The sequence below is a fragment of the Phyllostomus hastatus genome, unplaced genomic scaffold, assembly GCF_019186645.2.
Source record: "Phyllostomus hastatus isolate PE091 unplaced genomic scaffold, TTU_PhHast_1.1 phas_scaffold_200, whole genome shotgun sequence".
In the NCBI taxonomy this organism is placed as follows: Eukaryota; Metazoa; Chordata; class Mammalia; order Chiroptera; family Phyllostomidae; genus Phyllostomus; species Phyllostomus hastatus.
The window spans coordinates 12,410,064-12,434,317 of NW_025334016.1; the positions used below are offsets into that span (position 1 = coordinate 12,410,064).

General features: G+C 45.7%; 1 protein-coding gene across 2 annotated transcripts; it reads right to left on the reverse strand.

Annotated features, from left to right (window-relative positions):
• Nucleotides 1-5,914: 5,914 nt before the first annotated feature.
• TFE3 (transcription factor binding to IGHM enhancer 3) lies at nucleotides 5,915-17,254 on the reverse strand. 2 transcript variants are annotated; one of them, XM_045860475.1, is made up of 10 exons: nucleotides 16,873-17,254; nucleotides 14,457-14,570; nucleotides 13,209-13,512; nucleotides 12,365-12,610; nucleotides 11,974-12,078; nucleotides 10,396-10,513; nucleotides 9,931-9,987; nucleotides 9,679-9,754; nucleotides 8,171-8,318; nucleotides 5,915-7,692 (listed from the first exon to the last, which is right to left on the reverse strand). In XM_045860475.1, exons 1-10 carry the CDS (start codon nucleotides 16,986-16,988, stop codon nucleotides 7,249-7,251), a joined length of 1,728 nt encoding a protein of 575 aa, XP_045716431.1. In that variant the 5' UTR covers nucleotides 16,989-17,254; the 3' UTR covers nucleotides 5,915-7,248. The 2 variants fall into 2 exon arrangements, with proteins under 2 accessions (XP_045716431.1, XP_045716432.1); XM_045860476.1 differs by having other exon boundaries at nucleotides 14,457-14,611.
• Nucleotides 17,255-24,254: the final 7,000 nt, after the last annotated feature.

The following is a 24,254-nucleotide window of genomic DNA, read 5'->3' on the forward strand; positions in this document are numbered from 1 at the left end:
GGAGAAAGCTGCCCCCCTGCTCTCGTCTTGATTTTGGATAACTCATTTTCTCTCTTTATGTCTCTAGTGCTTTTCAAGTGGCTTGCCCTAGTGCTGGAGCTCAGAGGCAATCAGTCTGAGTAAGTCCATGTGGGGGCCCTTTAAGAGAACTGTCTTGGACTCAGGCAGCCCTCTGTATTCCTTAGCCTCAATCCCCACTGGTTTTTACAGCCAGAAGTTATGGAGAACTCTTTTCCTGGCACTGGAACCCTGGGCTGGGGAGTCTGGTGGGAGGCAGCCAAGATATCCCTCCCAATTTTCATCTGCCACATGTGAGTGTGGGACCAGCGTTTCATGTCTCTGTCCCTCCTACCAGTCTTGATGTTGCTGCTTTTTTATTACCTAGTTTTAGGACTTCCGTTTAGCCAGGTTTCAGGCAGTTCTGAATGATTTTTCTGTAGTTTAGCTGTAATTTTTTTATGTAGTTGTGGGAGGAGATGAGTACCTACATTGCCATCTTAACCAGAAGTCTCTTTAATGCAGTTTTAGAGTAGATGTAAGAATATCCCATCTTGCTCTGGTCTGTGTGGCTCAGTTGGTTTGGAGCATCATCCAGTAAACCAAATGTTGGCAGGTTTGATTCCCAATCAGGGCACATACCCAGGTTGTGGTTTCAGTCCCCAGCCAGGGTGCATACAAGAAGGCAACCAATCGATGTTTCTCTCTCACATTGATGTTTCTCCCTTCTTTCTTTTCTTTTCTTTTCTTTTTTCTCTTTCTTTCTTTCTTTCTTTCTTTCTTTCTTTCTTTCTCTTTCCTTTCTTTCTTCCTCTTTCCCTTCCTTCCTTCCTTCCTTCCTTCCTTCCTTCCTTCCTTTCTCTCCCTTCCTCTCTGTCTAAAGGCAATGAAAAAAAATGTCCTCAGGTGAGGAAAAAAAATTTTAATAAAAAAAAATAAAAGAATATCCCATCTGCTAGTCTATCCCAGAATTTCACAATATATGTATATAAAATAATTATGTTGTACACTTTAAACTTACACAGGGTTATATGTCAATTATATCTCAATAAAGCTCAAAAAATTAAAATTAAAAAAGAAGGGATCATTTTCAGTAGTCAGAATACTGAGGTTTATGGCAAAAACTGTAGTCTTCCCTATAATTATGATTCATTTCTGCGCATTTTTCTTTTTTCCTGAATTTTGCACCACTTGGCTTTTTAGATGCCATAGTTGTACAGAAAATTTTTAGTATAAATTTAAAATATATTTATTCTCATTAATTCAATATTTAGAGTAAATATGCATACTATGTGCTTGATTTATATTAATTATTCATATAAATTATAACATTTAACAATAAAATAGGTGTGCATAACAATATGTATCAAAAATGCAAAAATCAATCATAACAAACAGCAGAAAATTGTGCACCAGATTCCCAGACAAACCTGGTGAAAAACAAGTAGTGCAAATAATTTTTTTAATAAAAGAATTTAATAATGATGAACTACTTATCAGTGGTTTAATTGAGTAAAGTATAAATGTGTCCTGGTTAATTTTTCCTGGTAAAAAATTGTTCTGAATATGTTTGATATTTGATGAGGTTTCATTTTTTAAAAGTCAAATATATTAATAAATGAAATTTGTATTACTTAAGTGCTCTTAATATTTAAAAATTCACACAAACATGTACTGTAATAAAAACAAAACTTTCCCTTTTACCTTGCAATACCATAGATTGCAACTATAAACAATGGAAAAAACCTGTCGACTTCCCTCAGGATGGAACAATGACCTTCAAAAGAAATTGCAAGTGAGAGATTTTTTATGTCATTGAGCCTGCCTGCTCCCCTCCACCCCGCACAACTTACATGATCCTTGGAAGGAATAGTCAAAGTGCAGGGTAGAATGCTGTTGTGATGTAACATTTAGATATTTTGGGCATCATGGATTGCTTTGCATTATTTTGCAATATTGATTAAAATATTGTTAAACCCGATCACAGAGTTTTTTGGCATACCTTTAAATTTTGCACCCAAGGAAAGCACCCCACTTGCCTTATCCTAATTCCAGCTCTGGTTAGGTCCTTTTTTTTCTGGTCTCAAAATCCTTGCCTTTAATGGGAGCTCTTAGCTCCTTTATATTTCATGGAAATATTGATATGGAAGATCAAGCTCTATCACATTGTTATGTTTTCTTTGTTTCTTCTGATTTTCAATCTTCTGTTCTTCCTTTCTCACCTTATTTTGAATTAACCAAATACATTTTAATATTCAATTGTTATTCTTCTATTGGCTTTTCAGCTGTACCTATTTTCATTATTTTCTTTACAGGTTGCCCTGGCGGTTACAAAATTCATACTTGATTTCACAAATTAAACTTAATATTGTACCATTTCATATGGGATGGAAAACATTTGCAGCAGTAGTTTCATTTCCCAAATCCTGTCCTTTGTGTTGTTACATACATTCTAAATCCCATAATTCCCCTTAATCTTTTTGAGGCATGTTTTTAGGATATTTTAGAGAGAATCTCTAGCCACTCCAGGCCTGAGGTGGCTGTACTCTTAAGGTGGGGCCTTTCTGGTGTGTCTATTTCTCATTGGAGTACTGGGTGAGGGCCTTCCACTCAAGCTGGTCAAAACACCAATGTCAGATCTGTGCAAGAATCCATTCAGCTGATGGAAACCCAGGGCTGGTCTTTGCTTGGCCTCACAGTGTCTTGCTCTAAGCCTGCACAGACTAGTATTTAGCTAAAGACCTAAAATACCTGTGGTGATTTCTAGATACACACCCCCATCTCTACAGTTTCTTTTTTTGAGGCACTCAATCCTGAAATCTGATCAACAACCCTACCCCTTTCCCCAGCTCAGCTATATCCTAATCTCTGCCTAGGCTCCACTTTCCTACTAGGGGGTCCTGAAAGTGACACAGGCAGAAAAAAGGTTACTGCCTGCTTCCCTTCTCTCTCCCCAACACACCATCCAGGGGAGCATAAGAGGTCTGGGAGCCTTGATAAACACATCTGCAGAATGATACTAGTTTTGGTCTCATGGCCTCCCCCTCTAAAAAAGCTGGATTTGACAGATGGAGACAAAAACAACTTTGTTTACTTAAATACCCAACCTGTTTGTTCTTGTCCTTTGTGAGCTTAACACTTCTGAAGAATATTGGTTGAGTATTTTGTAGGATGTCCCGCAATTAGGGTTTCTCTGATACTTTGTCATGATTTCACTGAGATTATGGGGTTTGGAGGAAGAATACTATGAAAGTGAAATGTCCTCATTGCATCACATCATAGGGGACACCACAGCCATGCCTTATTACTGGTGACGTCAACATTCATCTCTGGGTTAAGGTTGTCTTCCAGATTTCTACACTGCAAAATTACTATTGCACTTTTCATACTCTTGTCATTAGAAGCAAGTCACTGAATCCAGCTTATATTCAAGAGAAGGGGAATTACTGGTAAACCCAACTCTTAGGGGGAAGAGAATCAAATACAGTTTTGGGGTTTTTTTTGCACTTTGTTGGTCCTTTTCTTTTTTTTTTCAAATTGAAGGCAAGACCCTCCACCAACAAAGATTAAGATTCACTTTATTGCAGTGGTCTGGAACCAACTCTGTAATATCTCTAAGTTATGCCTATATTTAATAAATATTTTGGAGGCACTACTTTAAGGGTGTGTTCGCCTTAAAGTTTTGCCCACTAATTTTAGCACTTATTGGATCAGATCTGTGGAAGTTATTACTGTCATATTCTAATGGTAATTTTCTATTTCCCTCATTCCTCCTATATTTATTACTTGAAATTCTTACATAAGGGAGTTAACCCAACTCTAGCATTTATTTATTCAATCATATCACTTATTTATACATCATGGAATCATGGACATTTATTGTTTGGACTATAATGCAGTACTATCATTTTTTTGGTTGCTCAAGTTGTCCCAGCTTTGGCCATCAGGAGCTTTCAGGTTGGCTCCTGTATCCTCATGACATGCTTCCATCTTTTGTTTTTGGTACTTACTTTCTGGCACTAAACAATGCTCCAGGCTCAACTTGAATTTCCTTAACCTGGCCTTAAAATCAGCCACTTCTCCAAGGAGCCTTGGTTCCTTTTATTAGAGAATAGCATTTAGAAACCAAGATATGGGTACTAGGTGTATTCATTGTTTCTGGAATCACAATGTTTAGGTCTCCTCAGTGGACAGCCTGAGAAACTGTCAGAGACCAAGAAGATATAACAGCTAAATGCAATGTGGAATCTGTGGTAAGGTACTTCCAAGATAGTCTCTCAATGTGCCCTGCCTAATATGCACAGTCTTTTGTAGTTTCCCTTCCCTTCAGTTACTTGATTCTAACCAAAAGAATGCTTGGACATTCAGGGTAAGGCACTTCCATGATTGGATTACAAGAGATTGTAGCTTCTATTTTGCCAACTTTCTTGCTGGCTTTGATGAAGTAAGTTACCACGCTGTAAACTGCCTCATGGAAGGAAAGGTACAAGTGGCAAGGACTGAAGAACCTCAGACTGACAGCCAGGAAGGAACTGAGGCCCTACAATTCAACAGGCTGCAGATTAACTGAATCTTGCCCAAAACCATGGGAGCTAAGAGCAGATCCTTCCCCAGTTCCATTTTGAGATGAGTCCTTAATCCTGCTCATCTTCCTTGATTGCACCCTGGTCAGAGCCTCTGGAGTAAAGGACCCAGCTAAGCCAGCCTTGATTCCTGACCCATGAAAACTGGGAGATAATGAACACATTTTTTTAGCCACTAAGATTGTGGTAATTTATTACACAGAAATAGATGACAAACAGAGTATCCTTACTCAAATCCTAGAACAGAAAAAAAAATATTCGTGGAAAAACCAGTGAAATCCAAAGTCTTAAATTGACTTTCTGTACTATGGCAATGTATGGTTATGTAAGATGTTAACATTAGGGGTAGCTGGGTGATGGGGTATGGAAACTTCCTCTAATGTCCTTACAACTCTTCTGTAAACCTAAAATTATTTCAGAATAGAAACTTCAATAATACTTCTGGGTATTTCACGTTTTTATAAAGTAAAGAGAATATAGCAAGTTTGAGGAGAAAAAAATGAAGGTATTACAGAATCACCAGTCTGGTGGTAGATTAACCAGGCTTTAGGAGTCACAGTGTGATGATAAACTAGAAAGTAGTCTGCTCAGTCTTCTGGGGAAGACAAAGAACCAGACCGGATCCCAGTGCTCAGGGGTGGTGTGCTGGAGGGTACACCAGACCAAGCCTGATGCCTGTCTTGGGAGTCAAGTCAGTCTGGTTGAGAAATTCCAGGAATATTTATTCCCTGCCTTAAGATACTTTTGTCTCTTCACCTCTAAAATTCCCCCCAAATGTCAACATCTGCTCCAGAATGGAACTGCTTGCCTGTTCCTGACCTTTATAGTTTGTCTTTGCCTCTTATCTAACCTGGAATGCCTCTACTGCCAGCCAGTAGATATCTTCACACTTCCTTAGCAGTTTCAAAAGTGAACTTGCAAGAAAAATCTTTGTCCCCTCTGCCCTCAGTGACATTACTCAAACCAGAGCCCTCACTCACCTAACTTCACCATTTAACTCTTCTTCTATTTACCAGCGGTATATCTTTATATACTTAAATTCTATTCCTTGGTTTCTTTAAACATGAATGGAAATAATTATCAGCACTTTAAGAATACTCCTTAGAATCAATCAGGTGAAGCACCTAACAGGAAGGTGCCTGACAGGCTGTTATGGATTGACTGCTTTCGTGTGCGGGTTGTTTTCCTCCAGCCCTGATTCCTAAATTCTTTCATCCATCCCTCTTAAATCTATTTCTTCTGAGAATCTTCCTTCCTCCTGGCCTGCATGAGCCCTGCTCACTGCACAGTCAAAGCAAGGACAGGAGACTCTTTGCCAAAGATAAAAGCGCATGAAACACGCCTAGCATTTATTTAATCACAAACCTACAGACCCCTCAGTACACCCTTCTTGGGGCGTTAGCCCTAACAATCCAAAGGTGACAACCTTGTGTATACGTGGTAGGAGGGGTAAGGAGTTGTCTGTTGATAACTCTGAAATGGGAACGATTCCTTCAAATGGAGAGCTGGGTGAAGGCCAGAGGTTGGGGGTTACCAACTTCTGAATAGGGGAGTCAGTAAAAAATCAAGATAAACAAAAGAGGAATACATGATTTTACAACCTTTCCTCTAAGCCTCTGCCTTGGTGGGACAGGCTTTTACTTTTTTCCCAGGCTGGGAAAATCCCCAGAAGTGTCCCTTCCTTCACTGTGTTCCTCTACATGTTGAAACAAAGTAACAGGTGCTGGTTCTGGGAACCTGGACTCAATATCCCCTACTACCCATCACCTCCTCAAATGATCCTTCAAGGAAGGAGGAAGGAGGCATCTCTGCCCAAGGGTAGGGGCCTAACTCACTCCTGATCTAGGTCTGGAATGTCAACCTACAAGATTTCAGGATCTGCCCCCCTTCCCCAAAGGCAAGGTCAGCTCAAAGCCTTGTTCCTAGGTTAAATAACGAGGTTCTCTCTCAGGTTAAGGAAAGGATCCTAAGTACTACTCCTCCCTGCAGTGGAATGCTTGGATAGGATGTTGCTGAAGAATAAGGATTGTGATCTCCACATGGTGGCCTAATCTTATACACTCTTCCATACCTGAAATACTGGCGGCTGGACTCTTCCTATAGGGAAGGTGCATGGCCTGGCTCCTCCATTGCTAGGCCATGACCCAATTTCCCAAATAAAGGGTCTGGCTCTCGTCCTCACTTCTGTTTCTGACCTGGGCAAGGCAGGGATCATGGTAAAGGGGCAAGGTTGGTAAACCCCAGGGTAGGAGTTCCATCATTTTGACTCTTCTTCCTTGCAAGCAAGAGTGGTCATTATGAGGGTGGATGATACAGCATTCTGACACATCCTGATCCCAGACCTGGCTAGGGTAGTTCCCAGAGGATAGGGACAGACCTCATCCTGTCTCCTTCCTTCGCCTGGGCAAGGGTGGGTCCCATGGGGTTGGGGCGAGGCTGGGATCTCCAGCAAACAGGCTCTGCTTACAAGGTGCTGGCTGGACCTGAGGGGAAGGGACGGGCATCACCTGGCTCCTCCTCCTTGCCTGTTACAGGGGTAGGGCCTCATCTCTTCCCCCAGAACACTGGGCAGGGCAGTCTCATAGGAGGGCAAGGGAAAGGTAGAACCTCATCTTGACTTATCCTCCTTTCCTGGGTGGGGAAATCCCAGGGGAGGGGTGAGGCCTGATCAGGACTCGTCCTCCATGCTGAAGCTGCTGCGGCGGCTGCTGGCCTTAGAGACAGCGGGAGACACGGAAGAGAGCAGGGGGTCAGAGGCAGCCCGCAGTGGGGACAGGGCGTCCCCTGGCAGTCCCCCCAACACCCCCTCCTCCTCCTCCATCAGAATGTCCGTCAGTCCCAGATGGAAGGGGTCCCCTAGATCCCCCAGATGGTCGCTGGGAAAGTGCAGGTCCAGAAGGGCATCTGAAGGTGGCACTGGGGGCTGCTGATGGGGAGCACCCTGGTCAGGGCCCCCCCCTGTATGAAACGTTGCTACGCCTGGCCTGCCCTCCTCCTCAACGTCCAGCTGCTCTGGCTTGAGGTTGTCAGAGGCTGAAGTTGTGGCCAGGGGGACCAGCCCTGGGGTGGGAGGGACCGGCAGACCATGGATCTGGGCCTGCAGTTCGAGCTCCTGCAAAAAGTATGGGGTAGGTGTGGGATAAGATGGAGTTCAGAGCCCCTCAGAGGCAGAGGAATGTAACAGTTAGGACGAAAGGTTTTCTGGGTTCACATTCAGCCTCTACCACTAACTAGTTGCATAACTTTAGGCAAGATGCTTAAAGCTTTTGAGTTCCAGAGGCCCAATCTGTAAAATGGATATAACAATGGTCCCTGTCTCATAGGGATAATGTGACGATTAACTTAGTAAGTGGAGATAAGGTCTTGTCACAGTGCATGGCACAAGATAAACGCAATGCACACTAGCCAATATTCATTATTATTCTTTTTAATAATGTTATGATTACTACTTATCACCATTATGATGATGGGAGTTGGGAAGCCCCGGGATCCCCCATTTATGCCACAAGGGGAAATTCTGGTCTGTTCTTCCTCTGCCTCTGCCTTCAGAAAGCCCCCCTCACCCCTGCCACCACCTCCTCCTTCCAGACCTGAATTCGGAGCTGCAGGCTGCGGTTGGCTTGCTCCAGAGATCGCTGCCGGCTCTCCAGGTCTTTGGAGCGCTGCTGCTCCTTCTGCAACTTGCGAATATAATCCACAGAGGCTTTGAGGATGGTGCCCTTGTTCCAGCGCATCTCCCTATGTGGTCAAGGGGGAGGAAAAAATGGAGTCTCTCAGGATCTGGGGGTGTTGTGCCAGGTAGATGGAGTACCCCACCCCATGCCTAGATCCTGAGGTAGGGCTACATCAAGGGTATGGAATGCTTACCTGCCTGGAACCTTCCAAACCAGGAAGCCCTTTCTGACCTGACTCTTTACTACTTACTCCTCTCACCTCTAACTCTGATTCATCTCACTATGGCAACACTGGCTTCTCAATGCTCCCAAGACACGGAAAGCCATTTCCACTTTGGGGTTATCAGCCCAGCTATACCCTCGCCTTGAACACTCTTCCCCTGGAACACATAGCTCCTGCCTCCTCTCCTTAGGCTGTTTATTCCAATGTTGCTTTATCCACTGAGGCCTGTTCTGTTCCCCACCCTCTCCTCACCCCAAATTGTAACCCTCCCCAATCCAATGTTCCCTCATCATATTCCTTTTTTAAAAACTTGACTCATTTTTAAAGAGAGAGAAAGAGAGGGAGAAAGGGAGAGAAACATCAATGTGTGAGAGAAACGCTGATCTGTTGCCTCTCACATGCCCCCAACTGGGGACCTGGCCCACAACCCAGGCATGTGCCTTGACTGGGAATCAAACCAGCAACCTATTGGTTTGCAGGCTGGTGCCCAATCCCCAGGGCCATACCAGCCAGGGCTCCTTTTTTTTTTTTTTTCTTATTTTAGAGAAAGAAGAACAGAGGAGGAAAGAGAGGGGGAGAAATATTGATGTGAGAGAGAAACATTGAGCGGCTGCCTTCCATACATGTTCTAACCAGGGATCAAACCCGCAACCCAGGCATGTGCCCTGACCAGTGAATCAAACCAGTGACCTTTCAGTTTGTGGGACAATGCCCAACCAACTGAGCCACACTGGCCAGGGCTCTTCCTCCCATTATAATTGCAGGGATTTTACTTATGTATCTTATTTTCGGTCTGCCTGCCCCCACTAAAACATCAGTTTCATAAGGTCAGGGATTTTTGTCTGTTTCATTCCCTCTGGTTGCCTCAGGGCCTAGCACAGTACCTGGCACAAAGCAGAAGCTCGTTGTTTCCTGAACAAATAAAGGAAGCACAAAATAAACAGAAAATGAAGTGCCTATGTCGTACAGTGACTTGATGAGGCACATGGACCATAATGTCATGAACCTAAAATTTTAGGTGGGGATACGGTGAGGTGGAATAACCCTGGTTCAGGGTGAGGAAAGCTGGGTGGGAAAGGGCCAGAGGAGCAGAACCACTGGGTGCTTCCCACCCAGGATAGGCACCCGCTGGAAATGATTCTAGGAGATTGTGGCCTCCACCCCACCTTCTGCCAGCCTGGGGCTCCCAGCCAAGACTCACGGGTCACTGGACTTGGGGATAAGGGTGCCCAGCTCCTTGATCCTGTCGTTAATGTTGAATCGCCTGCGACGTTCAACTTTGGAGAAAGGGGAGATAAAAGAGTGGAAAAGAATCGTCAATAGGCCAAGGAGGGAAGAGGAGAAATTGGGACATTGGGAAACTGTGGCAGGGAACGGCCCCCCAAGGCAGGAGGGGGCAGAGAGTGAGGAAGGGCTGCAGAGAATGCCGGCAAGGGCACGTGCTCTCACTCACTTAGGTTGTGATTGTCCTTCTTCTGCCGTTCCTTCAAAAGGGCCTTGGCCTCTGTTTCTGGAAGAGAGTGAAAATAGTCAGGTCCTTCTGGACAAGATGGAGGGCAGCATGTGCTGCTGAGGTAGGCTCTGATGGGCACAGGCAGAGGAAGTGACTTTTGAAAAAATGCCACTCTTGTGGGGGAGGGGGGTAGAGGTAGAAGAGGGCATAAGAGGGATACATGGAAATGGAAAAAATATAATAAAAGTAAATAAATTTTTTAAATGCTTTTTGTTATTTTTCAAGAAGCCACGGTGACAGACCATTTGTTAAACCCAAGACAAGAGTCAGTAGGGTGAGAGCAGGACCATGGGCCATGTGGACAAAGATGGCAAAGAGTCCTTGTTTCTGTCTGCTTAAATCCCTTTTCCCAAAACCAGGCCCACCCCCAGACCTGGTGGACATGGGGCTAACCCTGGCCCTTACCGGAGATCTCTCGTTTGATGTTGGGCAGCTCAGCTGGGCAGGAGTTGCTGACAGTGATGGTAGATGTGGCCACACCCTGACTACTGTACACATCAAGCAGATTCCCTGACACAGGCAGCTGGGGGCAGGCACGGCAGAGAAAGGATGGTTGGCAACAGACCACAAGCTTGGCCTCATCTCAGAACCAGGCTCCCTATCCTCCACACATCCCCAAAGACAGGCCCTCTAGTGCAAGGAGAGGCTGACCCGTGCAGGAACCCTTCCTCCTCCTTTAAGGGAAATTCACATAGTAACTGAATAAAGGAGGACAGGCTAAAGTGGATCTATCCTGCTTTGCTGGGGACAGAGTCCGCCCAGCCTGTTCATCATTCCCCTGCAGCCCCTCAAATCCCTCCGTGAGCTCTGAGGCCCCTCTCCCAAATTCTGGAGCTAACTTGGAGAAGAAATGCTGCAAAACCACCCTGTCAAGGTCTTTGTGGGCTCTGCTACAACATTTCAGTCCATTAGCAACACCCCTGTCCCCCATCCCAGCACAACATTCCAATTCGGCATTCCTGGAACACTCCAACCCAATCTTTTCAGACCTTGGGAAATGGTCATGGCAATGTTCTATCCGAAATCTGGCCTTATGGAGAGTTCCAGCCCAATCTCAAGTCTTTGGCTGTAACTGCGCTGCACCACCTTACATACATGGTCTCCAGCTGCCATGCACCAAGGTCCTAACTCTAGTATGTTCTTGCATTTTCTGGTCTCCCAGGATTCCTTGTTCAACTACACAACTAGCGCTGCTTTTATGTTTGTCTAGATTGCTTTCTCCTGTTTTCATTTTCCTGAAGATACTCTAGGACAATATACTAATCTGGAAATAATTAGTTCCATCTCTTGATGAGATTTCATCTCTTAAAACTCCCCCCACCAATATGCTGGATCCATCTAATATGAGGCCCCAATGTCTAGCCATGTCCAAATCAATAAAAACTTCTGATAAACTAGTGTCATTTTTATATATGCTTCTATCCTCTTGATAAGTTGGAAAGAAACAAAACTTACAGCCATTTGGAATGCCCCAAAGCAAATTATGGGACTCGTGGGAAGTTACCCAATTGTTACAATTTATTGGTACATCCCTTACTCTGGAAAGTTTTTTCCACTCTTTACAGGGCCTCAGCCTCCTTGGCACAGTTCACTGCAAGAGACATGGTACATAGAATCACTTCAAGGTCCAACCGTACCATGTTTTGAGACTTCTAGTGTGTTCTAATCTCTTGGTACATTAAAAATGCTAAGAGTCCATCTCCTGGTCTCTTCCACAGTGAGGCTCGAGCACCTTGCTATACCTTAGTATCTCTGTGAAGTCCCCATCCTGTATGTACCAAAATCTACAAGGTCTACCTTTCCATGCAATCCAACACAAGGCCCCAGGACACTTCTATTCCCTGTTATCATCACACAGTCTCCCTCTCTATTTTAATACAACCAAAGTGACAGTCTCTTATACACACAGTCAGTCCTGGTGCAGTCTCAGCAACACAGGGATGTACTAATTGTGAGAACAACTTTGCCATCCTGGGACCTTACTGTGCTGGGGAGCTGTAGCCCTGCAGTGCCTCCAGGTAGATAGCTGAGCATCTCATCATTGTAACTGGACTCCAGGCTGATGATCTCATCAATGACATCATCAATCTGGGGAAAGAAGTAAATATGAAAAAGGGTTAAAAGAAGTTGGAGGGTGGCCCTGGCTGGTGTGGCTCCATGGATTGAGTGCCGGCCTGCGAACTGAAGGATGGCTGGTTCGATTCCCAGTCAGGGCACATGCTTGGGTTGTGGGCCACATCCCCAGTGCGGGGGGGGGGGGGGTGCACGAGAAGCAACCACACATTGATGTTTCTCTTCCTCTCTAAAAATAAATAAAATCTTAAAAAAAAAAGTTGGAGGGTGGAGCATAGAAAGGTTGCCTGCAGCCACATACCTCCTTCTCTGAGCTGGACCCGATGGTGAGCAGTGCCATAGGACTGTTGGGGGCGCTGCCTGTGGGGCCAGTAGCATGGGTGGCCTCAGGGGCAGGGAGCGGCTGGGCACTAGCAGCCCCCGGTGGTGGGGTGAGGGCCTGGGAAGCCAGCTTGGGCCCAAGTGTGGTGGACAGGTACTGTTTCACCTGCTGCCTGCGCGCCTGCTGCAGGTGGTAGCGTGTTGGGTTCTCCAGATGAGTCTGCACCTGTGGAATAAGGGGAAGGAGGGACAGGAGGGGACAAGGTAGAACAGGGCTCAGAAGGGTGACTCTGGGAATACTAGGCCCAGAATCTGAGAACCCCAAAATACTGGTAAGTCTCTCCCTGGACCCAAATTCTCTTTCTTGGAAATCTCTCACAGCCCCTAGCATCCACCCACAGAGGGTAGAATACCTCAGTTTCTGCAGCTCCCTCTGTCATAGTCCCCAAGACTCCACCCCTGTCTCTGTCACCACCTAACACACCCAGGAACTACATATTGCTTTCCAAGACATCCCACTAGCCAAAGAACTCCTAAGGCATCACACATACATGAAGCTTTTCCTACAAAGCCACTGCACAGACCCTAGGGCCCTTGTGGGGCACTTACAACCCTTCATAGTCCACCGAGACATCCTACAGCCCCCAAGAGCCCCTCACAATTCCACAAGAACATCTCAGAAACCCTAAACCAAATGGGACACTAGCACAACCTACTTTCAACAGTACCTAAAGACTTTCCTTAGAGCCCCAGGACGTCACTTAAAAGCCACCAGGACCACTTCCCAGTCATCAGGAGCCCCTCCCAGGGCCTCTGGACCTTACCTTGAGCACCTCCCTGGGCACCTGAGCAGGGGGAGGACGGCCCAATGTGTGGCCCCCAGCAGAAACACCAACCACAGAGATGGCAGGAGAGGCAGGTGCAGGGCTGGGGAAGGGAGAGGCTGCAGCCTGTTCCCGACGCTCACGCCTCTCCTGCTCCTGGGCCTGGGCCCGCATTAGCTGCTGCCGCAGCAAGACCCGCGATGAAGATGAAGATGACATGGCAGGGGTCCGGGAACCCACTGCAGAAGATGATGTAGACAGTGTAGCTGGGGTGGCTGGGGTGGCCTGCAGTGATATTGGGAGGCTGTGGAATGAGAAATATGGGGCCACAGGTAAACTAAAAGTCTAGTCCCAAACCTAAGGAGTCACAGGGTGATGAAGTAATCACAGGAACCAGGCCTGGTAGCAACCCTCAGAGGTCAGTCTGGTGGGGGAATTTTAGCCCTCAGTCCTTATGGTGAAGCCTGGATTTGGGTCTGTTCATACATTGAGCAGAGATGCCACTGCTTGGCTCTAGCAGAGGGCCTTTATCCTATTTAAAGGAGAGTGGAAGGAAGCAGAATTGAGGCTGTGGCAGTAGACGTGGATACAGAGGGCTGTTATGCTCAATTTGGGGCTGGAGATGCTCCCTCAGCTCCTGGAGGGTTGGCACCAGGCTACAGCGTAATAGCAGGCCCTTCTTCCTCCCCTGCCTGGGCCTCTAGTCCCAGGACTAGTCAGTCTTGAAAATCTCAGAAATTTCACAATCCTCTCTTCCTGCCCCTCTTCCAGGTCCCCTCCCCTCTCTTAGAGCCGAGGCCCATGACTCAGCACATTTAGACTTCCCCAGCTTGGGGAAAGAAGGGACTCGCAGGGGGTTCCTCAAGGGCCTGGGGTGGGTGAGTTTGTTGAGTGGGGGAGGGGTGAGCAGGGGTTGTGGGTATGGCTCCGCCTACCTGGGCAAAGAGCTACAGCAGGCCATGCCCTGCTTTTGGGCTCTCCAGGGACGCTGCAGGCCGTATTAGTGAATGAATGAGTGTACAGGTGGGGTTGGGGGAGGCAGCTGAGGTCTAGATGGAGATACTATAATCCTAGTTTGGCTACCCACTTTCATGTGCATGCTTTTTCTGGCCCCTTATTTTACTATCTGAAAAATAAAAGCTTGTGGAGAGAATGGATTGGGCTGGCACTGAGGGCCTCTACCCACCAAGGAGTGGAGGGGCCTGAGGAATAGGGAAGGGAGTTGGAGGGGAATCAGAGGAGACATACCTTGAGCGTACTGGTAAGGGCTGGCTTTTGAGTTCGTAAAAACTGTCAGGATCAAGGACGTTTTCTAACTCAATGTCAGCAACAATCCCGGATTCCGGAAGCAAAGAGTTCAGGCTGAGGGTGAGGTAGGGGTGGCTGTTATTGTAGGAAGACCTCTGCCCCTCCGAGAAAGAGAGAGAGAGAGAGAGAGAGAGAGAGAGAGAGAGAGAGAGAGAGAGAGAGAGAGAGAGAGAGGAGGGAAACAATTATCTCTAATATTCAGCCACTCCACTGGTTACCACCACCATTAATTCCCAAGTCTTCTCTCCTCCCCCACCCTCTCTCTATTCTCTTTTGCTGTGTTACCCATAGTCCCTTAAGATTCAAAATAATAAGAGTGCCTGGATCCCAACACCTTGCTCTAACACTCACGTGTAACCACAACCTGGGTGTGAGGAAAATGGAAATGAAGAATTTAGGAATGACAGATTCATTTTGCAAGCTTCCTGACTTTGCATTTAGAGTTCTCCCACCCCCACACCCCCTACTGTTTTCCTGGCAGCTGAATGTGAGCCCACGTTTGTCCACACACATGCAGCACGGTGGCAGCATCCCCTCGGTATAGCAGTCCATTGTAGCACAAACTGAAGCATCACAAAGAGAACTAGGGTCAAAGATTCACTTTATGGAAGGATCCACCACTTTGCAAATGAGTTTCCCCACCCCAGTCAGAGTTCATGGGATGCCAACACATACACAAATACAAAACGGGAATATCAAAGGCAACCCTCAGTTCAACAATCTGGATTTACACGAGGAAGAATTCGGGTGGAAGATTCACTTTATGCAAGCTTTCTTTTCTTGGCCAGATGAGCCTGCCCACAGCTCTCCTGGTTTTTTTGGATAGATCAAAATGCACATGCTTCCAATATCAACACCCACTGACACACAAAAAGCAGCCATGTACACCCCTCGCTTTCAACTATTCCCACTACTGTAATGATCTAGGTTGTTATAAAGGCATTAGAAGATGGTGAATCTATATACAAAAAGGCTCCTGCTCAGCCCTCGATGCTGGGAGCAAGACCCTAGTGTGCGGGGGACATCGACATGCACACAGATGGATATGCATCCTTGAATTTAGTCAAATATTTAGAATCCTGAGACTGTGAGTGATTACACTTGACAAAGATTCTCTCCCCTCCCAAAGGCTCTGTCTTCCCTCCTTTCCTCATCCTCAGACAGGGCCCTAAAACCACCCAGGAAGTTGGGAAGAGGAAGCCAAATGATCCCCTGAGCTCAGCACAATTCCAAGCAGAAAGTAGGCAAAGCCCCTTCCCATGCTTACACATCCATTGCACAGAATTTAGGAGAAAAGGGGGCTGGGCTTCCAAGGCCACAGACGGCAGTGAGGATTGAGATCAGATAGGACCCACCCAGATAGGGATGGGGCAATTGGTGTTCATTCCAGCTCTGGGGACAGATTCAAGATTATCCCCAACGTCTGAGAAACAAACTAGGAGGATGTGATAAAAACAACAGTGTGTGTGTGTGTGTGTGTGTGTGTGTGTAGGGGGTGAGAAGGGCTTGGCTTGCTGAGAGATTAGGGCAGGTGGCAACAGTAACAAGACGGTGCTCTGGGTTCCCAAATAAAGTCTGAGGCCTTCTCTGAGCTAAGATGAAGCACCAACTCCATCACCTCTGCCTAGCAGTCGCCCATTTAAACCCCAATCGTCAAGTGGGGGTGAGAGTGTGGGGGTGCTTTTCACTATTTCACTATCCCTGATAAGATTGAGCTAGGTGGACAGGGATGGGTGAAGAGATTATTCTTGTCAAGTCTTGATTAATATTGCTTCTCTTGCTTACACACACTTGCAAGGCTGGTCCCACGGAGCATATCTGAGATACCCCCAAATCCCTCCAGATTCATATTATCCCCCAAAACAGCCTCCAGCAACCAGCTACTGGAAATCACCAAGCTCCCAATATAGCACCTCTGTCCTGCAAAAACCCTTCTCTGACACAGAAAAAGTCCCTTACAATCAGTGCCTCATTTAGAGAGTGCCCCCTCAACTTCATCCCCCTCATGTCTGACTCAAGGACCCCAAATTACGCTTCTAATTAGAGTCTCAGTGCCCTAAATTCAACTACCCTAGACCAGTTTCTGGACACAACGGAATACATCCCTTTAGACCCAGTGAAGACACCCCCACACCCAAACTGAACCAGGCCTCCCTTAATGCACTTCCACGACAGCTTTAACTCCCAGTCCATGTAGGCCACCGCCGGATTCCTTAGGTGCTCCCCCAAGACGGGTGCCCCGACGTCCTCCAAGCCCAGGCCGAAACCCTCTAATCCCAGCCCGGGCCCCCCGCTGCACCCAAATCAGGATCCTGCGCGCCCCAGTCAAGACTACTGACCCCAAGCGGCCCCGCACCTGAGCAGCTGGGCTGAGTCCGCCGGACTGCGCTCCTCCAACAACACGAACACCGCTCGAGGACCCTCCGTGCTAGCCTCTACACTGTCCCGGGCTGGCTCGGCTGCATGAGACATGACGCCCGGCCCCGAGCGAGCCCTGCTTGGCCGGTCGGGCTTCAGCCCGACCCCCCCTAACAAAATAAGAGTACCCCTCCCCCTGCTCGCCACCGCCTCCTCCGCTAAGCCAAGGAGCGAGCTCTGCGCGGGCGGGCAGCGTCGGGAAGATGGGATGGGCTGTGAGTCATCCTCCGCCCCGAACGGACCTACACCCCCCTCCTCCGCCCAGAACCTAACCCTGGACGACCGCCCTCCTCCCGCTCGTCCCCTTCCTCCTCCTCCCAGAGCTGGGGAAACTCCACAGGAAGTGACCGCATGTAGGATAGACTGCTCGCCGGGCTCCGCCCTCTAAGTGAGGCGGCCAATCGTCAAGGGCTTATTCAAGACTCGGCTCTAAACCACGCCACCGACGCGGAGGGAAAACTAGATTAGCTAGCCCTCATTGAGGGAAGGGGGTACCTAGGCCACGGTCAGAGATGAAGGCGAATCATTGAGAGGTAATTTAATGAAGCCACGCCTCCTCGTCACAAAGTACCCCTCTGCGAGACTTTAAACCGCTCCTTGGGTCCTCTGCGCCTGCGCGCCGACAGCCAGTCGGCGCTCGGGTTTTCAGGCCACGTTTCTATCTACGGAACCGGGCCCCTTTTCGGCCAATATTCCTAGACTGCGCTCCACCCTCAATCTAAGTAGGTATATTTTCCTGGAGATGTGCACCAGAAACCCTGCCCTTTCTGTACCCACAGTCCAGCCACGTAACCCGTCTTCCTGGGAGCGCTCCTCTTACTCTACGTCATCTGGAGCGGTTGTTTTACTAGGTCATTGTGCTACACAGTAGGTGCTTAATAAATCCTTGACAGATGAATGAATGAGTAGGAGGATGGAAATGAGATCTGATCCTTTAGGTCAATAACTTCTGGAATCATAAAGACCAGGGTTTGGATATGGGTAAGGGACTTCACCACTCTGAGCCTCAGCTTTCCTGACCTGTTAAATGGGGGGTCACAGTAACTGGCAGGCAGAATTGTCATAAGGATTCGAGATAATTTATGAAAAGGTTGTTTGGCATACAATAGGACCTCCAAAATTAATTTAATAGTGCACGATTCAACAAACATTTGTTGAGCTCCTCTGTGTGCTAGATACATGCAAGCCAGCTTGCACAGTGTGTTTCCACCCATACTTTCAAGGGCCCGGTCAGCTCACAGAACACCTGGATCTACAATCTTCCTTTCCTCCTTTCCAATATCCCAACACCCTGCACATCAGTTGGACGTCTAGGAACCTCACTGAGCTCCTATTTGTCTTGCATCTTTTTGTACTGACACTCTTATTTCCCAAGTTGGCTTGATAAACATGTGCATCCCTAACACACTCACACAAAGCCATTATCCACATGATAAGCACAATTCTCCTACAAATTAATCTTTGAAAAATCAATACATTACTAATAAAAATTCTAAAATGGAACTTGTAGACCTGATGTTAAAACTCCTATAACTCCTTAAATATGTGAGTATGTCTAGCTTTATACAGTATGTCTTCTTTATAAAAGAAGAAAGAGGAAGGTCTTGCTAAATTCAAAATACATTACAAAGCTCTAGTAATTAAAACATTGTGACATGGGAGTAGGACTAGAAAAATAGATCAATGGCACAGAAAAAATAAGAATCCAAAAATTGACCTAGGTATTTGTGTGAATCAGTAAATGATAAAAATGATATTTCAAGTCAGGGAGAGAGATGGACTATTTACTAAAATGGTTTGGAGAGAAATATACTCTTGGGGGGCAGGATTAGATTCCTAATTTACACAATTCAGAAAAATGAATTCCAAAATGGCTAAAGATCTGAACATTTTTTTTTAAATCAGAACAAAATGCTTTTGGAGAACACATTTAAGACTTTGGCAAAAAGAAGTCCTTCTTAAACAAGAAACAAGCAAAGCATATAAAGAAAAGTAAAAATAGCTCCAGCTAGTGTGGGTCAGTGGATTGAGTTTGGGCTTGTAAACCAAAGGGTTGCTGGTTCAATTCCCATTTGGGGCACATGCCTGGGTTTTGGGCCAGGCCCCCACTAGGGGGTGCACAGGAGGCAACCCACATTGTTGTTTCTCTCCCACTCTTTCTCCTTCCCTTCCTCTCTTTAAAAATAAAATAAAATATTTTTTAAAATAAAAATAAGCACCATTAATTTGTCTGTTATTTTTGTACTTTGTCTGCCTTGATTCGTTTTGATCCCCACAACATACCTCTGAGGAAGATTATGTTTATTATCCTAATCTATAGATCAGGAAACCAAGGTACAACAAGTTTTCCACTTGCCTTAGGTCACCCCAGTTTATAAAACCTGGGATTGGAACCCAGGCACTCTATACCACCATGCTCTACAATCTTTCCAGTTTGACCACATCAAAATAAAAAGTGATAATCTGATGAAAGATACTACAAAGTTAAAAGACTTGCAGCAGCGTGAGAGAGAAAATTTACAGCACTAGACCCCCAGGTTAATTATCCTGTAACACATCCCAATCCTACAAACACCAGCTTCACACACACATGCCAAATATTTCCATAAGTGCTTCCCATCACATATCCTACCCAATAAGCCCATTCTCCACCTCTTTCAGCCTCTCTCTTTTAATGTCTTGCTCACAACTTCACAACTTTCCTTAAGTTCGCTCCCCTACCCTCTTCCTCCCTCTCTCATGCAGCTGAGGTTTCACTGAGAGCCAACTACAGGGTGGAGTGAATGGGAGATATGCAGGGAAGAAAAAGGACAGTTGGATGGTGAAGCTGGGGATGTTTAGGGATAGATGACAGTGGAGATTGAGGGTGGCTTGGGGTGAGGTTAGGGTCTACTACAGGACAGTTTGCATGCAACTAAATGATCACATTAAGGTCTTCAAGAGGAATAGGGCTGCTAGAGGACAGTTTAAGAGTGCAGATGGCACCCTAGCTGGTGTGGCTCAGTGGATTGAGTGCGGGCTTGCAAACCAATGGGTCACTGGTTCAATTCCCAGTCAGGGCACATGCCTGGGTTGTGGGCCAGGTCTCCACTAGGGGGTGTGCAAGAGGCAACCACACATTAACATTTCTCTCCTCTTTCTCCTTTCCTTCCACTCTCTCTAAAAATAAATTTCAAAAATCTTTTTTTGTTAAGGCATGCAGATGGGCCCTGGCTGGCATGACTCAGTAGATTGAGCACTGGCCTGCAGACTAAAAGGTTGTTGGTTCAGTTCCCAGTCAGGGCACATGCCTGGGTTGCAGGCCAGATCCCCAGTTGGGGGCATGCGAGAGGCAACCACACATTGATGTTTCTCTCCCTCTCTTTCTTATGTGCAGATGGTAGATATTGGAGGGTAAATTGAGAATAAAGTTGGGAGTTGGAAGATGGTTTGGGGTGCATTTGGAAGAACCTCGGGAAGAAAGTGAATGTTTAAAAACAGAGTTTGGTCTTCTGATGGAGTAGAGCTGTTAACTGTCACAGGATGGTGTGGTAGGCTAACTAATGGCTTCCCCAAAGATGTCCATGTCCAAATCCCTTGAACCTATGAATATCACCTTATATGCAAAAAAAAAAAGGATTACAGATGTAATTAAATAAAGGGTTTTGAGATGGGGAGACTATCCTGGATTATCTGAATGGAACCTCATTGTAATCACAAATTTCTTTATAAAGAGGGAGGCAAAAACAGATTAGACAGAGAAGGAGAAGGCTATGTGACCATTGAAACAGAGACTGTAGCGATGCAAACACAAGCCAAGGAATGCTGACAGCCACCAAAAGAGAAGGAGGCAACAGAGTCTACCCTAGAGCCCCTGGAGGGAGCATGGCCCTGCTGGCAACTTGATTTTGATCTTCTGGCTCCCAGAACTGTGAGAGGATAAATTTCATATGACTTACACTATCAAGTTTGTGGTAATTTTTTACAGCAACCACAAGTGGCTTTGAGGTAGGTTTGGGGGTTGTTGGAGGCACTTAAGGGTTATGCTTGGGGGTTATGAGGGCAATTTAAGGGTATAATAGGGGCCATTGGAAAGTGTTTGGGTACAGTTGGAGCCATCAAAGGGAAGATTGAGGTGGGTTTGGGAAGTTGTTGGAAGGTGGTTTAGAGGTATATTTGGGAGATTGGAAAGGTAAATGGGAGATGCTTACAGAGAGCATTGGGGTCTATTATAGGGCAGCTTAGGGCAGTGATTTTCAACCAGTATGCCACAAGAGGCACACTGGTGTGTTGCAAGAATCCTTAAAACATGCAATACCTGACTATTTAGTCCGGGACACTTACATCTTTTCCCTCAGATTGTCAAATTTTAAAAAATGACAACAGCAAACACAATAGCTGTCCAGTGTGAATGAATAAAAGTTATACCTATTTTTTGTCAGATTGGCAAATATATATAATATATATTTTGATGTGCCACAGAATTTTATTTTATTTTTATTTAATTTTTAAAAATTTATTGATTTGAGAGACATCAGTTTGTAGTTCTACTCATTTATACATTCATTGGTTGATTCATTGGTTGCTTCTTGTATGTGCCCTAACCAGGGATCAAACCCGTAACCTGGCATATCAGGACGATGCTCTAACCAACTGAGCTACCTGGCCAGGGCCTTGCCACAGAATTTTTTTAAGATTGTATTTATTTATTTTTACAGAGAGGGGAAGGGAAGGAGAAAGACAGGGATAGAAACATCAATGTGTGGCTTCCTCTCATGTGCCCCGCACTGGGGGTCTGGCCCACAACCCAGGCATGTGCCCCCACTGGAAATTGAACCAGCATCCCCTCAGTTTGCAGGCTGGCACTCAATCCACTGAGCCACCCCAGCCAGGGAAAAATTTTACTAATTAGTTTATGTGTGCCGTGAGATGAAAAAGGTTGAAAATCGCTGGTTTAGGGTATAGTTGGGAGTTCTTGGAGGGTGGTTAGGGTGGTATGATTGGGAAAAATTCAAAGATGTTTTGTGGTGTAATAGCATGTAATTTAAGATAAGGTTGGGTATAGTGGTCATTAAACAGTGGTTTGGAGATACAGTTTGGGGCCAAAGGAAGTTAGTTAAGGGTTATTTAGAGGTAGATTTGGGGGTTCTTGAAAGGGGCATTTTAGGGGCAAGGTTTGTAATTGTTGGAGAGTAGTTTGGGGTTAGGGTTGGGAATCATTGAAAGGGAACAAGGGAACCTTGGGGATATGCGTGGGAGTTAGAGAACAGTTTGAGGGTAGAGTGGGGCCTGTTGGAAGGAGATTTGGAGGTAAAGATGAAACTTTGGAAGGGTAGTTCAGTGATGAAGTTTGAGGATCAATAGTGTGGTTAGGGGATATAGTTGAGGGTTGGTGGGTACAATCTCAGATGCAGTTTGAAAGCCTGTTTTGAAGTCTGGATGTCAGAGTGCTATCATAAGTTGTAGTTGGGAAGCTATTAGTGGTTGCTTTGAGGAGCAGTTAAAGATTATTGTATGGAATATCATTCAGCAATAAAAGGAGGAAACCGCTGACACATGCTACAACATGAACCTCAAAAATATTATGCTAAGTGAAAGAAGTCAAACAGCAAAAACCACACATTGAATTTATATGAAATGTCCAGAAAAAGTAAATCTTCAGAGAAAGAAAGTAGATTAGCGGTTGCCTGGGACCTGGACTGGGAATGGGGATTAACTGTATTCAGACAAGAGAGATCTTGTTGGGATGATGAAAATGATCTAAAACTAGATTGTGATTATTATTGCACACTTTGGTAAATTTACTATGATGGTTGAATTGTACACTTAAAGTGGGTGACTTTTCCTGAAACACCAATTCAAAAGAACCTATGCACCCCAATGTTCACTGCAGCATTATCTACAATAGCCAAGTGCTGGAGACAGCCTAAGTGCCCATCAGCAAATGAGTGGATCAAAAAACTGTGGTACATTTACACAATGGAATACTATGCAGCACAAAGAAATAAGGAGCTCCTACCCTTCATGACAGCATAGAACTGGAGAGCATTATGCTAAGTGAAATAAGCTGGGCAGTGAAAGACAAATACCATATGATCTCACTTGTAAGTGGAACCTACTCAACAAAACAAGTAAGCAAAATAGAATTAGAGACATCAAAATAAAGAACAAACTGACAGTGGCCAAAGGGGTAGGGGTAGGGGTATAATGGGGAAAAGAAGGGGGAAGGGTCAAGTCAAGGAACATGTACAAAGGACTCACGGACAAAGACAACGGGGCGAGGGGGAGAGGATTGAATGTGGGAGGTGGGAGTGGGTAGGGCAGGGGGGAGTAATAGGGAAAAAATGGGGACAACTGTAATTGAACAATAAAAAAATTTAAAAATGGGTGACTTTTATGTATGTAAATTATACCTCAATTAAGTTCTTTTAAGGAAGAATCATTGGAGGATGGTTTCTAATACACGATCCGGCAGAAGTAATGCCATTGAGTGTGGTTGGTAGGGTACGTGAATGTCTTGCACGAGATGGACAGCAATTTGAACATTTCACCTAAAATGTCATATGGGCCGCGGCTGGTGTGGCTCAGTGGATTGAGCAGTGGCTTGCAAACCAAAGGGTCACTGTTTCAATTCCTGGTCGGAGCACAGGCCTGAGTTGCGGGCTGGGTTCCCTGGTGTGGGGTGTGGGGCATGTGAGAGGCAACCAAATATTGATGTTTTTCTCCATCTCTTTCTCCCTTCCTTCCCCTCTGTCTAAAAATAAATAAAAAAAATTAAATATATATCATATGGCGTGCTTGAGTGTGATATTGTTATGTTAGAGAATTAAATGCTTATGATTTTATAATAAAAGATTTGGTATAGATTACCAGGTCATAAAACAGGAGCGTTATTTGTGCCAGACCCCTGCATATTTGGGTCACTGAAGTATGATTCGGGGGCCCAATTGGGTAACTACAGAGAGAAGGTTGGTGTTTACTTGGAGGTATAGTTGGGAACTGTTGGAAAGTGCTTTGGAGGTGGAGTTTGGATCCGTGGAATGTGGTTTGGAGGTGGAGAAGGTGTTGGAGGGTAGTTTGAAATGCAGTTAAAGGATCACATTAAGTAGTTGGGACTATATCAGATAGTGATAAGGGTTGCAGGGTATAGGGTTGGTCAATGAAAGATTTGGTAGGGGGTTCATGGAACATGTTTTGGAGGTGGAACCAGTAACTATTGAAAATGATTTGGGGTACAAGGGGGCCACACCAAAGGTAGTTGAGAATGTTTGGAGTGGTGTTGAGAGCTCTTGAAGAGCCATTTGGGGATGAATAGAGTGTGGTTAGAAGGGTACATGGAGA